The sequence below is a fragment of the Ochlerotatus camptorhynchus genome, unplaced genomic scaffold, assembly GCF_037179485.1.
Source record: "Ochlerotatus camptorhynchus isolate MF236.1 unplaced genomic scaffold, CSIRO-AGI_Acam_v1.1 ptg000503l, whole genome shotgun sequence".
Taxonomy (NCBI): domain Eukaryota; kingdom Metazoa; phylum Arthropoda; class Insecta; order Diptera; family Culicidae; genus Ochlerotatus; species Ochlerotatus camptorhynchus.
In genome coordinates this window covers 5511820-5526921 of record NW_027040988.1, presented here as the reverse complement: position 1 = coordinate 5526921, position 15102 = coordinate 5511820, and the positions used below count along the sequence as shown (strand labels likewise).

The 15102-nt window shown below is 39.7% G+C and overlaps 1 protein-coding gene across 4 annotated transcripts in view; it reads left to right on the top strand.

Moving 5' to 3' along the window:
* Pld (Phospholipase D) overlaps positions 1-13530 on the top strand; it is a 41741-nt gene extending 28211 nt beyond the window's left edge. For all 4 annotated transcript variants that reach the window (XM_065235705.1, XM_065235706.1, XM_065235707.1 and 1 more), the window contains exons 2-9: positions 522-918; positions 979-1168; positions 1240-1422; positions 10343-11011; positions 11149-12010; positions 12080-12650; positions 12709-12949; positions 13011-13530. In XM_065235705.1, coding sequence (XP_065091777.1) covers positions 527-918; positions 979-1168; positions 1240-1422; positions 10343-11011; positions 11149-12010; positions 12080-12650; positions 12709-12949; positions 13011-13451 — 3549 coding nt within the window. In that variant the 5' untranslated portion in view covers positions 522-526 and the 3' untranslated portion in view covers positions 13452-13530. The remainder of the gene's footprint in view (positions 1-521; positions 919-978; positions 1169-1239; positions 1423-10342; positions 11012-11148; positions 12011-12079; positions 12651-12708; positions 12950-13010) is intronic.
* The last annotated feature ends 1572 nt before the right edge of the window (positions 13531-15102 follow it).

The following is a 15102-nucleotide window of genomic DNA, read 5'->3' as shown; positions in this document are numbered from 1 at the left end:
TGGAATGGCTGTAAATTTGAATATAGCGTCTTTTAAGCCAAACGTTCAATCGACCAAACTACCATATGCCCTGCGGGGTATCATCAATTAAAGAACTGACATGTATTTTGGGTGTAAGCCTCGCTTTATCGTTGTAGCCAAACTTACGGCGACTGTGTAACCTAAATTATAATACTTCCGCAAAATTAGCTAGCAAATGAGTGTGTTCAGCTGTGTGGCATAATTACAATCAGTGTCAATTTATACAGACATGCTGTCACATAAATTTGTCCGTTCGCGGTGCTCGAATTTTACAGCTTTGGATGCAACAACACGTGGCTTCCGCTTCAGTCATGATAAGAAGAAAACAAACAAGGCGCAATGTTTTAATTGCTCTTTAACTGGTTGGTCTGATAGGGATAGGTATGATTCATTTTCGTTTTATGAATGGCATTTACGCATCTTTGCGGATTGTTTAAATTTACCATTGATATTTTTTTTTATAAATCGTACTCATATAGAACGACCCTTTTTGCTTTCAGATGAAATGTCACTGCACGAAGTTGGAGCGTCAAACGGGGCGCTTAGCGTCGACGACAACGGCACATCCAGTACGGTCCGCATGGAAGATGTTGATCATACGATCGACACCAGCCTGGCATGTTACTCACTAGCCGATGAGTATGACGAGAATTTGGGATTTTCCGACTCGATCACCATCGTATCGATGGGTGCCGAAGGTCCAGTGCTGGTGCAACGCAAAGAAGGCGACCATGAAAGCATCGTACCGGATTCGGAAATTCCCTACTCGTATGTTCACAACGCACCGACAAAGTTCACCTCGATGCATAGGACCATTTTCATTCCTGGCCTGGAGATCAACGTGGAGATTGTCGACTACGAGCGTAGCTTGACGGCACACATTTTAAATCCGAATTTGTACGTATGTTATCTTTGTTGAATGTGGGTTGCAAATCCAACTGGAAATCTACATTACAGATACACAATCAAATTCACCCATGGCCAGTTCACTTGGACGATAAAGAAGCGGTACAACCATTTCCGAAATTTGCACCAACAGTTGACCACCTTTCGAGCTTCATTGAATATTCCATTTCCCACCAAAAGCCACAAGGAGCGGCGAACAAGTTTCAGAAATATGCACCATGTGCATCAGTGCACGGCATCGGTAATCAGTCACGTTTCTTTGTTGATTTTTTTTGTTTATAGCGAAATCATAAACACAAACTTTTGTTTTAGCCTACAATGCAGAGGAAACTGGAGAAACCGAACAAGAAGCGGAAGAAAGGTGCCTTGCCAAGGTTTCCTCTGAAACCAGACTCTCTAGTATCGTTCGATGCCATCCCGGAACGGAAGCGACAGCTTGAGGAGTACCTTTACAATTTGCTCAATATTTCGCTGTACCGGAATCAACAGGACACGGTAAGAAAGATTCCTTATTTGGTCTAGTAAAATTTATTATGCTATAGGTATATGAGTTCGTACCCACTGGAACGCCTTCCCTTAGCTTGAGTAATGTGAGCACTTCCACATTTGTTGATTGAACGCTTACCATTTCTGCCTACCGCGCAGAGCCGTATTCAGGGTTTTGTTTAGATGGAGGTTTACTCTGATTTTTGATAGCCCCCTCTCTGCTTTTTAACTTTTACGATGCCCTCGAAAGAGATATGTTGAATTATATATTTTTTAAATTGTTTATTTATGAGATTTTTAGCCGAGAAAGAGATATTATCTCTAGAAAGTCTTACTAGTAAAGGGTGGAGCACTACTTTGGCGGCAACATCCAACATTTATGCATCAAATCCTTTGCGTATGAGCAGTCTTGGAAACTAGCTATGCAGAAATCGCGAACGAAATGAGAATAAAAGTTCACGAACGAGATTGCGAAACAGTTCAGCAAAAGATTAAAAAAAAAAGAATTCCTATTTCGCTCTCTCAACCTATTTCACAAAAAAATCGAGAAACAAGCTAGCTGAGGTTCCTGTCTCCTATGTCATGTTTTGTCGCGGAGTAGAATGAAATTAACTCGCTTAATTTCTGCCACTCTGCTGCAACCTGGTCTATACAAGGTGTGGAATTGACTAAAGCCCTACAGTAAAAGTATGGACGTCTGTCAAAAGTTGTTCCAATCGAACCGTCAAAATGCACCGCTTTGCTCGATTGGAACAGCTTTTTTCAGTTTTGTGGTGACAGTCGTCCATACTTTTACTGTAGGGCTTTAGAATTGACGGGCTTCATGTATTGGTGTAGTTCGTTTTTCACTTGGCTGCTTCGCACGATTCGCTTCTTTCGTACGCTCAAACACTCTCGTAGGGACGTCATAACGTTCGTTTCAATCAGCGTTTCAATAGGAAATTTAATATGGATTATAGAATTTCTGTATGAAACCAAAATTTATGCATGTGCTTCTACTGAATGTTGAGATATTTTATTGTTTATTGTATTATCCAACAGTAGGGTAGAACGCTACTTCGTTCTATCGATCAGAAAATATCAATAATATCAATGATTTCACCGTGCACAAAGCAATATTAGGTTTGCTCCGATGCGTTAGTTCATTAGCTACTACATAAATCCTGTTAGAGCGCATTGTATGAATATTTACGCTCATTATTCTAAAAATTAAAGAAGCGCTCCTAGCGTATCCCCTTTTTCTACGTTTGTCCGTAGGACGAAGAAAATCTAATGGCGTTTCAATGCGTTAGGACGGAATTGAAACTCGTAGAACGAATGTAGATTCAAGAAGCAGCCTTAGATTTTAAACAATATCTTAACAATTTGTCACTCTTTTTCAAATCTAACGGTACGTATGGAAAGGTGAATAAATTTAGAAGTCATCTTTGACACAAATATTCGTTTTTTTTTGTTTAAACTCGTTTAGAAAAGAGAGGTAAAGCGCGGGTTGTGATTAGTATGATAGAAATTAGATCGAAAACCCTATACCTTGAAAAAGCAGCCTGCCGGTGAGTTTGTGCCCGTTTTCAAGAAAGGAGTTATCTCAAAAATACAAAACGCCAGCTGATATTTCCCGGAGAATTTACAAAAGAATACAGTCAAGCGCAATCATCATGCAAACATAGCTAGGATTTGCTGTACTTCATGTTTCGCAAATTTGCTTTCAAGTGTTATGACGTCGTGACCAGCCTCTCCTGCAATATTTACCATTTTTCCTCTACCAACACATACGTGAGGGCTAGATCTCATCACCTTGTATAGACCAGGTTGACTCTGCTGAGGTTTTCTTTTTCTAGATTAGGTGTTCTGCATGATGATATTTAGGTTGCATACATGTTGGAGCTACCCGTGCGTTATAATTGGTGAAAGTATACATTTAGGATGCATTTAATACACATTTATAAGGTTTTCACTTTCTGTAACTCTTGTTTTACGTTAATCATAACAGCAATTCAAACTTCAATGGCTGCTCACGAGTTACCAATAAAAAGTTCACGAGGCATATTTCGCGATCTATTTCATCACATATCGGGAACGAAAAGTTGTGCAAGGAAGCTAGAGCAAAACAATATCTTTTAACATACGCTCTCTCTTGCAGGTGAGTCAAAGTGGGTGTGATATTAGTTCCTCTCAATCTCAAACAAGAAAGTTCGCTCGGGAAATAACGCTTTACGAAATTCCCATCGATAAGTTCCCTAGTGAAAACGCTAACGATAATGAATTTTTGGCGATATTTCCAACACTGCTCACGGGTAAATTTAGCGATTTAAAGTGGACCCTACACGATTGTTTTTATTGACAATAATCGTATATAATATATATATAATATATACATCGGTATTGACAATAGTTCTGTATTCACATCATCAATATAATTGTCAATAATTCCCCTCCGCGTCAATATATTGATACGTGTGGGGTTCGCTTAAGAGGGGTGTGCCGAAATGAAGTGAAGTACGACGGAGTAGTGCCGCACCCGACCTGTTTGCCCAGTCATGGAGTGGGAGTTGTTAATCCTCTAAGGCTGTGTTCCGATTGGCTGGTTAAATTTAGCTAGTAGTTAAAAGTGACAGAAAGTTATCGATTTTGACAGAAGAAGTTAGGTTTTGGCATCCATGACTAACTTCTGCTCAAAAATCGATGCACAGGGATTTTCGAACATGGAAAACATTTTTTGAACTGTAACTGTAGGTAAAAAAATTAGTTAGAATCGGTGTATAAGAGTCACGCAAAGAGTGAAGTCAAATCATCCTATCGAACTGTCAAACCGTCTACCATGGGTTAAACTCATATTGTTTTTAATAAGCAGCAATCGCCGGTTGCTGTCATTTTCAGGGTTGTTACGATAAATGTATAATAAAACCTGTCCCAAATTCACTTCAACTTTAATTCAAACGTTTAAAGTGAGCCTATCTTGAACTTTTACAGCTCTTTCTAAACTTTCACGTAGTGTCCTGCACTGCCATATTATTATGAGGTTTCCTGAACTTCTTGTTGTTTTCGAATTTCATTAAATGTCCTGTAATTTTCGTAAATCTTAATGGCAATTTCCTAAGATTTTTCAATACTTACTGTCAGAGATGAATAAAGAAATCAAATCATCATTATCAAGACTTCCTTAATTGTTTTTAGAAGTTCTCTAAACTTCATTGAAGATCTTTTAACTACTTTTTAGATTTGTGCCTGTAGGTGAGAACACCATTCGTTGATAGTTTTAGCTCATTTGGTTGTGAATGCGCTGGCGCTTTAACTTTGAATTTTGTATGGGGAATTTGGATAAAATACATTTTATCGACACTCCTACACTCTATCAACCATAAAAAGTTTCCTTATTTTCGATTTGATTCAGATTTTCAAAACTTGTAGATCAAATAATGAGCAACAACTTTGCTGAAGATTTAATCATGAATCCAGTTAGTTTTATTGAAATAATCGCTTTTATTTATTGTTCCAATGTACATGAGAATTTTGTAAATGAAAATTTCAACCACACGCTCATTAATTTTTACTCTAAAGTGAGTAGAAATCCACTCACTTTCGATAAAAGTGGAACTACTCTAATATAAGTAAACCCAAGTTAGTCACTTTTGAGTAATGGATGCATTTGTCAAATTCAGAGTAACTTCTACTCAGTTCCGGTTTTCGGGAAATTAGCATAATTAAGTGATTGTAACTCAGTTCTTGTAAAATACATCAGTATTTAAAATGAGTAATTCGAACTGACATATAAAAAATGTGAGAAAAGTGAACAACATATTTATTAAAAGATAAAATAATATCATTAAAGTTATATCATTGCAAAGTTATCATTAATTTTTAAGACTTTTCATATGGAGAACATTGGTTCATCAGTCCACGTGCCGACAGGGAATTTTTCGTACTCCTGAAATGAAAGTTAATTCGAACTTTCTACATATCATCGATCACATAATCAGTTTAAAGAGATCTACCTTCTTGCTTGTTGATATGAGGTGAAAAGTAATGCTGGCGATTGAATTGCTCCAGATATTGAGATCATTCGAACGTCTCCCGACCCAACACAATAGTTGATTGGCATCTTGCCTAATGTTCCTCTTTCGCCAGGTCCAAAATTTCCTTCGGCTGCAAAATCCGGACATCCTCTCTGATCTGCAATGGTTCCTGTTTGGTTAGATGTTGATTCCACAATTTTAATTTATTACATCTATAGGAATTTCATGTTTGAATAAAAAAACGGGGACTACGAATATTTTGTAACTCTTTGACAAATGCACGACAAGTTAGTAAAGTGAGTAAAGTCTGGAACGCGCAAAAATTGGTCAACTTCAAATTGGTGTATTTCTATTAAAAAATCATAAAAAAAAACTGGAATGCTGCATTTGGAAGTTGAGTGTATATACAATGGTTGCTATGATGAGTTTTCACCATTTGCTCTCCAGTTTTCAAAATGACGTCCAAGCAAGAGGAGTACCGTATCAAAATTTTGCTCACGCAGCAAGAGAATTCGACGTTCTCACACGCCAAGTTGGCAAAATTGCAGGATGTGGCCAAATCGACCGTGACAAACATTTTAAAAGTGTTCGGGGAGCGTCTACCGACCGCCAGGAAGCCTGGAAGCGGTGGCAATCGTAATCCGGACGTGGCAGCGACGACGAAGAAGGTGGCGGTGAAATATAAGCGGAATCCTAACCTCTCCATCCGGGATGTCGCTGGCAAGCTCAATGTCTCCCATACTACTGTGCAGCGGGCCAAGAAACGAGCCGGGTTGTCGACGTTTAAGAAGGTGAATCTTGGCGAACCAAGATTAAAACGAGTCGGCAAAGCAGCGGTCCCGAATCTGCTCACAAAGTTCGACTGTGTCGAAACTTATGTGAAGGCGGATTTCAAGCAGCTTCCGGGACAGCAGTTTTATACCGCATCAGGAAAAGGGAAGGTGGCTGAAATTTTCAACACCATCAAACTATCGAAGTTCCAGAAAAAATATCTCGTCTGGCAGGCCATATGCACGTGAGGTCTAAAAAGCGGCATTTTCATTACTACGGGAACCATCTATCAAGAGATCTACGTCCAGGAGTGCCTGGAAAAGCGGCTGCTACCATTCTTTTTTTTTTCCTTTATTTAACGTCGGTCTCTGTTCCGCAATCTAGTGCCAATCACCGACGGACATCGATTGCCATCCATTGACGGTAATCGAATGTGCAGGAAGGCAGCTTCTACACCTGCGTAGGATATCGAACCCATTCAAACACACATGGGCCGGGACCAACGGCTTTACTTCCCTTCCGTAGGAAGACGTGACCAGAGATTTTTATGCCTCAGAAAAATCCCACCTACCTCGGCTGGGATTGAACCCAGACCCATTGGGGTGTTAGAAATTACCACTACACCACCGGCGCCGGCCACTACCATTCCTAAAGCAACATAATAGAACTGTGCTGTTCTGGCCGTACTTGGCGAGCTGCCACTATGAGAAAAAGGCAATCGAGTGGTTGTGGTACCCAAAGACCACAACCCTCCCAACCGCAAAGAACTCCACCCTATCGAACGGTGTTGGGCCTTGGTCAAACGGAATCTCAAAAAAACTAATAAATCCATGGAAAACGAGCAGCAGTTTAAATCTAACTGACGTTCGGCGGCGAATAAGGTCGATGAGACCACTGTGCAAAATTTGCAAGCGGAAGGCAAGGCAGTTCGGATTTGGCAAACCAAAAGAATAAATGAACGTTTTTTTCCTTTAAATATATGAATTTAACTACCAACAGAAACATAAGAAGATTTTTGTGATATGAATTTTGACTGAAAGAAACAATTTTTTGTCGACCAATTTTTGCGCGTTCCAGTCTTTAATCATTGATTTAAGATAAACAGAGTAAATGTTACTCAGTTAGCAAATTAATGTTACTCAGTTTTTGACATGTTGAATAAAAATACCAAACTGAGTAGAAGTTACTCACTTTAGAGTAAAAAATAAGCGAGCGTGCATGGAGCTGAGAGCCAGTTATTAATTTTATATTTACACTCAAAGTATTAACGAGGGACACTGTTTATGAGTTCTTCTTACTCTTCCTGGTAGGCGACTTGAGCTTAACTTCTGATTTCTGTCGTGCCGTCAATAGACTTCTCTGACGTTTGTGAATTGGGTTGTTGAACTTCGAAAAATATACCGATTTTTATACATCAAATGATAGAGCTTCGTTTTCTGAGCACAACGATATTTTTATCGATCCCGTAGACATTCATCTCGATTTTTAAATTAAGATTTAAATTTTTGATCGTTGACACTAAATCTATTCGTTGACAGCTCGCTCCCATACAAAGTCCCACCAAGGAACGCTAAGATGGTGATTTTTGCTAATGTAATTGTACTTATTTAAAAAAGTAAAAGGGTCTGTGCCTAGGGGCACGAACGGAAGCTTGACGTAGGACCGCTAGTGGACGGAATAAATGTGAAGACCATTTAGTTCCTTTAATTGATCAATTATCTATTATCTCAACTCTTTCCATTTTTGAATTGTAAGCGTACCAAATTTGTAGTAATCTTGTTCAAAGAGAAAGTTGATTAAGAGAATCAATCAAGATCACTTGCACCCTTGCTTCCAAGTTTGGTTACAAGATTACAACTCTGGAGAGCATTTTGTGTGGTCGTTGGGGGCTTGTTGTTTTGAATATGGACAAACAAGCTTATCGACCTCCTGGGACGAGCTGGATGGGGATCCAGCGTCCTTACTCTGCTGTAGTTCGTTTAGCCGCAATATCTCTCCCTTGGGTTCGATAATTAACGTTTCCAGGACACACCACAAAGAGGCGAACTACTTCATGGCCGCTTACGCTTGGCGTGTTTAGTGTAGGTGACAGCATCACGGATCTCATTTTTCAGGAACACCTTCAGCACACCTCGTAAATCAGACCGGAGATACGTCAGACACCGCCACGGCGAGCCAGACGACGGATGGTAGTTATCTCGAAGAATTTGCGTTTGGTTCTGAATATGGCGATGAGTGTGCAAAATATTACGCAATTCCATCCTCCTTATTTGCATGCGCCCGAGGATCGGAGGTGAATGCCACTTCGACTTGTTTCGTCTACTTACTACTCGCTGACGACTGTGCTGGGGAAGCAGCATATGTATGTAGGTAATTGGTGGATTTCTTAGTTAATTCAACGCTTTTGGACAATGCTGGACATTTACCAATTTTTCAATAGTTTCTTGTTGAAAGCATTGACGACATTCGAAAGCATTGTTATCGATACGTAGCCATATTTCTGATCGATTGGTGATAAAATTATTGAAATTGGACCAGGGGCAGCTGAGTTATTAACGTTCAAAATCTTTCTTAATTTGTTACATGTTCCATTTTCGGTTTTCACAAAGTATACCCCCATATAGAAATCAAAGACGTAGTCCTACGTCAAAAGGTCCAGTGTACCAAATTTGATGAAATTTTGGATTTTGGTTCCATTTTTAATGTACACTAATAGAATTCCACACATTTTTATTGGCGAATTTCCATGTAAAATTCCACATGATTTTTATGTGACCACACATAGGCAGAATCGACCCAGAAGCATACCTGAAATGTATGAGTCAAATGAATAGTATGTGTGGTTACACATGGCTTTTAAGTGTACCCATATTAAGTATGCGACCGACACATAGATATCATTTGTTGATCACATTGCAAAAAATCATGAGTGGGACACATAAAAACAATCTTTTGATTTTTATCAGTGTAGATAACTTTGGGTATAAATTCAAAGGTTTTCTTGCACTAATTGGCGACTCTGTAGCTCTTTACTCCTATGAGAAAATCCATAAGAAAATTTCAGACTGGGCGTGAAACATGGCGGACTTAGTACTATCCTTTCACTCCACCGAAAATTCTCATAAGAAACTTTCTATATTTGCTGGAAGAGCAAATTAATTTTCCCTCAATGACATAATTAGAGTATGGCCAATAAAAAGTTTCTCTTTAGAGACTTTCCTCAAGATTGATTGCATCGATAATACAATTTTAACTATAAAACTGCAACAAATTTCCTAAGCTCTAAAATTAAGTTAATATTTTGAAATTCGAGATCTCGAAAGATATGATGAACGCCATTTAGCTGATTAATTAAGTAAGTTTAATTTCGGAATGTGATAGATTGTAATAAGACATTCTTTTAGAAACCTTGAGCTTGAAGAAAAACATGAGATCTGAGCTTGAAAAAAAAACATGGGTCCAGTTCAAGACAGCTTGAACAAATACAATGCAATTTCGATGAAAATTGGGATAATTTAAAGGTCATCCCGAAGGCGACTGCTAGGGAATTTAAAAAAGTATTCTTAAGGAATTCCGAGAAGACAAGAAAGTAATTCTAAAATACTATTCGAAGGATTTATGAGGAAAGCTTCACGTAAATTCTTTGGATAATTTCAACGTAGTTATAAGAAGAGTTACATGGGTTTTTCTGAAGAGAAGAAATGTCCAAATTAATTTCAAAAGAATCTCTGAGAAGAAATCAGAGTATTATGAGAATAGTTCAAAAAATATTCAAAACTCAAACACATCAAGTAAATTCAGACATCAGTTTCAAAGCAAAGCTAAAAAAATAGGACTTCTGAAACATTTCAAGTGAATTATGATAAGAATTCGAAAGGAATATGAATCTGAATCGATTCTAAAGAAATCCTGGAGAGAATTTAATATTTCTATCGCCGTCAAGGACAGGTTATTTAGCAGTAGTTTTAATAGTTAAATTCCTGTGAAATTCAAATTCACAACAATTCAAACAAGTTAAAGTTAATTCTGGACATAATGGCTATTATGAAATTACAAAACGCATGAAGCATCTTTGAAATGTTTGGTCATTTTGAGGGCACACATTCCACGGAGAAAAATCCTAACAAACAGCAAATCCATTTCAGATCAACTTCCTGGAAGTATCGCACATCTCCTTCGTCGCAGCTCTCGGCGAAAAGGGCAAGGAAGGCCTGGTGAAGAAACGCACCGGTTCAACCCGAGCCGGTCAAGCAGGTTTCAACTGCTGTGGCTGTCTGACGGGAGGTTGCTGCGTCCGGTGCAGCTACTTCTGTTCCGATGTCGTGTGGAGCAAATGGCGAAATAGATGGTTCTTCGTGAAGGAAACCTGCTTCGGTTACTTTCGACCGAAGGATGGGGTTCTACGGTGTGTGGTGCTGTTCGACCAAGGGTTTGACATTTCCTCCGGAATGTACAGTACGGGCATGCGAAATGGGCTGCAGATTGTGACCAATACGCGGTACTTGGTTGTCAAGCACCCGACCAGACGAACGGCAAAGGAATGGATGACTCACATGAAGAAGGTGGCGAATGATTCGGCGAGGGATTTCACGATGCCGAATCCGCACCAATCGTTTGCACCGATTCGACCGGGAATGCAGGCGAGCTGGTTCGTAGACGGGGCTAGCTACATGAGTGCCGTGGCAGATGCGCTGGAAGGTGCAACGGAGGAGATATTCATTACGGATTGGATGTTGAGTCCGGAGATTCACATGAAGCGGCCGGCCATCGACGGGGATTACTGGAGGTTGGATAAGATTCTGAAGAGGAAGGCGGTGAGTAGCGTTGGTAGATCGAGTATTCGATTAATCAGCTCATTTTTTGAATTCCATGCCTCCCATAATAAAAGAAGGTAACTTCACAAGCCCTGGTTCAGTTGGATATTAATGGTATTGTTCTTTTTTTCTCGCAGGAACAAGGAATCAAAACCTTTGTGCTGCTGTTCAAAGAGCTTGATTTTGCTCTCGGTATCAACAGCTACTACAGTAAGCAGAAATTGGTGGAACAGCACGAGAACATCAAAGTTCTGCGTCACCCGGATCATGCTCGGGCTGGTATACTCTTCTGGGCGCATCATGAGAAGTTGGTGGTGGTAGATCAGACGTACGCTTTCGTTGGTGGAATTGACCTTTGCTATGGTCGCTGGGACGACTACAAGCATCGGTTGATTGACCTTGGTAGTATTTCGAGCAGCAGCTGTAGCTCGGTTAACAATACGACGATTCGGAAACCTTCGACGGTTGTCGAACTGGATGAAGGGGGAACGGTGGCCAGTTTGTTGAGAGCTACCAGGAATATAGCCCAAATCACGGCTTTGGATCAAGTGGATAAGAATCTTCCGAAGTTGGAACCTGGGGATAAGCTTCTGGTGGCGGCGGCACAAAAGCTCGCGTCTTCGGCGAAGAATGAAACTGATGATCTGCCGGAGAACATCAAGAAGGATACGCCGGAAATGGAGCGGAAGAACATTATGGGAAAAATAAAGGATATAGGAAGAGATCTGAAAAATAAGATTACCTTGAATGAGCATGACACGAATCTAGGAGCGAAGAGCAGTCCCGGTAGCCCAGGTTATCTATCCGATGATGACAAGAAACAAAACAGTTTGGAAAAGGAGCCAAACAAGGATGTGTCTTCTGTTGGTATAATGAGTCCACCTCCATTCAAAAGCAAAGTTCTATTTGAACTAGATGGACAAGCCAAGTTCTGGATAGGGAAGGACTACATCAATTTCATTGTGAAAGATTTCACCAATCTGGACATGCCATACGTAGGTGAGTATATTAAAAATGATCACATAATGTATGATATTCATAGTAACCATAATTTTTATGGTCCTGTAGATCTCGTGGATCGATCAACAACCGTTCGAATGCCTTGGCATGACGTTGCAACCGTGGTCTACGGCCAGGCAGCTCGGGATGTTGCTCGGCACTTCATTGAACGCTGGAACGCCATCAAACTGGAAAAGTGTCGGGAGAACCTCCAGTATCCATATATCTTGCCGAAAAGCTATAATGATATCCGGATAGATGATCAATTTCTGAACATCCCGCTGCAGCACGTGACTTGCCAGGTGCTGAGAAGTGCATCCAGCTGGAACTGTGGCTTTATCGAGTCGGACCACGTAGAGCAGAGTATCCACGAAGCCTACGTTCAAACCATTTCTAAGGCACAGCACTACATATATATTGAGAATCAGTTCTTCATAAGCTTGGAGATGGGTAATCCTACGGTGAAGAACCAGATTGCGGAGTATCTGTTCAAGAGAATAATGAGAGCTCACCGGGAAAAGAAGGCATTCCGGGTGTATGTCGTGATGCCGTTGCTTCCGGCATTCGAAGGGGAAGTTGGAGGTGCTACCGGAATTTCTCTGAGAGCCATTACCCATTGGAACTATGCTTCCATCTGTCGGTATGTTTGTATTATTCCAACCTAATGATCAAAGTACTTAATTTGATTAGTATTTCAGGGGTAAAAACTCTTTGCTTTCGCGATTATACGCTTCCGGAATCAAGAATCCCTTTGAGTACATCTCGTTTCACAGCTTACGGACGCACTCTCTTTTGAATGGTGTTCCAGTGACGGAATTGATCTACGTTCATTCCAAGCTGTTGATTGCAGATGATAAAGTGATAATTTGTGGTTCAGCAAACATCAACGATCGGTCGCTTCTGGGGAAGCGCGATTCAGAAGTCTGCGTAATGATCACGGTAAGCTCCTGCAATTCAACCCACTTCTATCTACCTGCCTAACGATTTCTGTGTTCCTTAGGACGAAAGCTTCGAGGAAGGCCGTATGAATGGTGAATCTTACCCGTGCGGAATCTTTGCTGGTAAACTGCGCCGGTACCTGTTCAAGGAACACTTAGGCCTTTTGGAACCCAACTCCAACCGAGCCCCAGTGGACATAACAGACCCAGTGATCGACTCGTTTTGGAACGGAACGTGGCGATGGACGTCGAGGAAGAATACCCGTCTCTTCGATGAAATCTTCCGCTGTATTCCCTCCGACAATGTGCAATCGTTTGTTATGTTGAAAAAGTTTTTGGAAGAGAAGAGTCTAGCTCAAACCGATCCGGAGGGTACCCACAAAGCGCTGCAGCGAATCGAAGGGAATTTGGTGGATTTGCCGTTGAAATTTTTGTGTAACGAGATTCTGACGCCTCCGGGTACTAGCAAGGAAGGCATTATGCCGACCTACATGTGGACGTGAACATAGTTCAAGAGAGTGTGAAAGTTGTACTTTATTTTAGGTTGTAAAGTGTTGACCAATGATAATATTTATTGTTGAATGATAATTGTTTTATTTATTCGATCAAAGTCGCTCAAAGCTGAAATGTTAACAAGGTTGCAATCATTCCGGAGCTTACGTGAAATGTGTGTACAATTTGATAGGTTATTCAAATCTATTTTAACGTCGAATGTAGTGAATAAAATTGATGGCATAAAACTGTTTTTTGTGTTTTATTTAATTTCTCCATTCTCATAATCAGGCTTACAATTGCTCATTACAGCAAAAATGCTATTTTTCGTTATTATGAAACAATGGGATACTATAATGATAATTTTTATTTGTAAGATGCAAGAAACGGTGGTAAAGATTGTATATGACTTATAAAATTTGTCAATTTTGCTTTCAGAAGTTCACAACTAGCGATTTTATGATCGCTGACTGCTCGCTCATCGTTACAGGTAATCGCTATTGTGACCCTCTGAAAGCTAAATTGATATGTTTTATGTCCCATACACACACTTTACCTTCTGTTCTTGCATCTTGTAAATAAGAATTATCATTAAAATATTTCAAGCTTCATAAATCCGAAAAATAGCATTTTAGCTGTAATGAGTATTTGCAAGCTTCATAAATCCGAAAAATAGCATTTTAGCTGTAATGAGTATTTGCAAGCTTGCTCATAATACATGGAAAGGACTTAAATAGTAGACGGTTTATTGTCATGGAATACCTAGCAAATTATTGTGGTAGGTGGGAAGAATGTTCACTTTTTCGTGCTGAACACGACTACAGAAAAAAAGTTGTTTTCATTTGTTGACATGAGCAAAATTCCAGCTAATGTGATTGATTGTACTTCAAGAAATAGTAGTTTTAAAAAGGCAAATGCTTGGTTCAGTTAAAATCTGGACACAGAATTTATTTTATATTAGCACCCAGGGGGAACCAAACATCTATAATATCATCTTCTTATTATTCTTCTTCTTCTTAATTTATTTATTTAACGTCGGTCTCTGTCCCGACAATCGAATGTGCAGGGAGGATATTGGCGTTGACGGCACCGTCGAAAAATTTGCTCTTCCACCAAAAAATCAAATCCAACATCCATAGTCCTCTCCAGCCGGTTTCGTATTAGTGCGATTTGCGTGTGTTAGTGAGATGAAATTTTTTGTTAGCTGTGAGAAATTTTTTGTTTGCTGTAAGAACTGTCATTCTAAAGTAAAAATAAACAACAAAACGAAAACAAACCCTACGCTTGCACGGTAACAGTCAAGTACCCTTTTGTGAGTAAAGGTTAACCTAGTTTTGATAAAGGTGGTTTTACTCATTAATGAGTAAATTATTTTAACAACAATGAGTTTCTGCTAACAGTATCTAACAGTTACTACTTAATTGGCATAATGAATTACTCATTAATTAGTGGTGCCGCTTTTATTGACAATGGGTTCACTTTTACTCATAAATGGATGTTTGATTCTTACCGTGCACATGCCAGTATACGCTAGTGTGTGTAAAATTATGTTATTAGTGTAGTGTTCGTGAGATCCTGCTTGGAGAACTCAATAGACAGTTTCTTATGGGAATTTTCGGTGGAGTGAAAGGATAGTACAAAGTTCGCCATGTTTCACGCAGT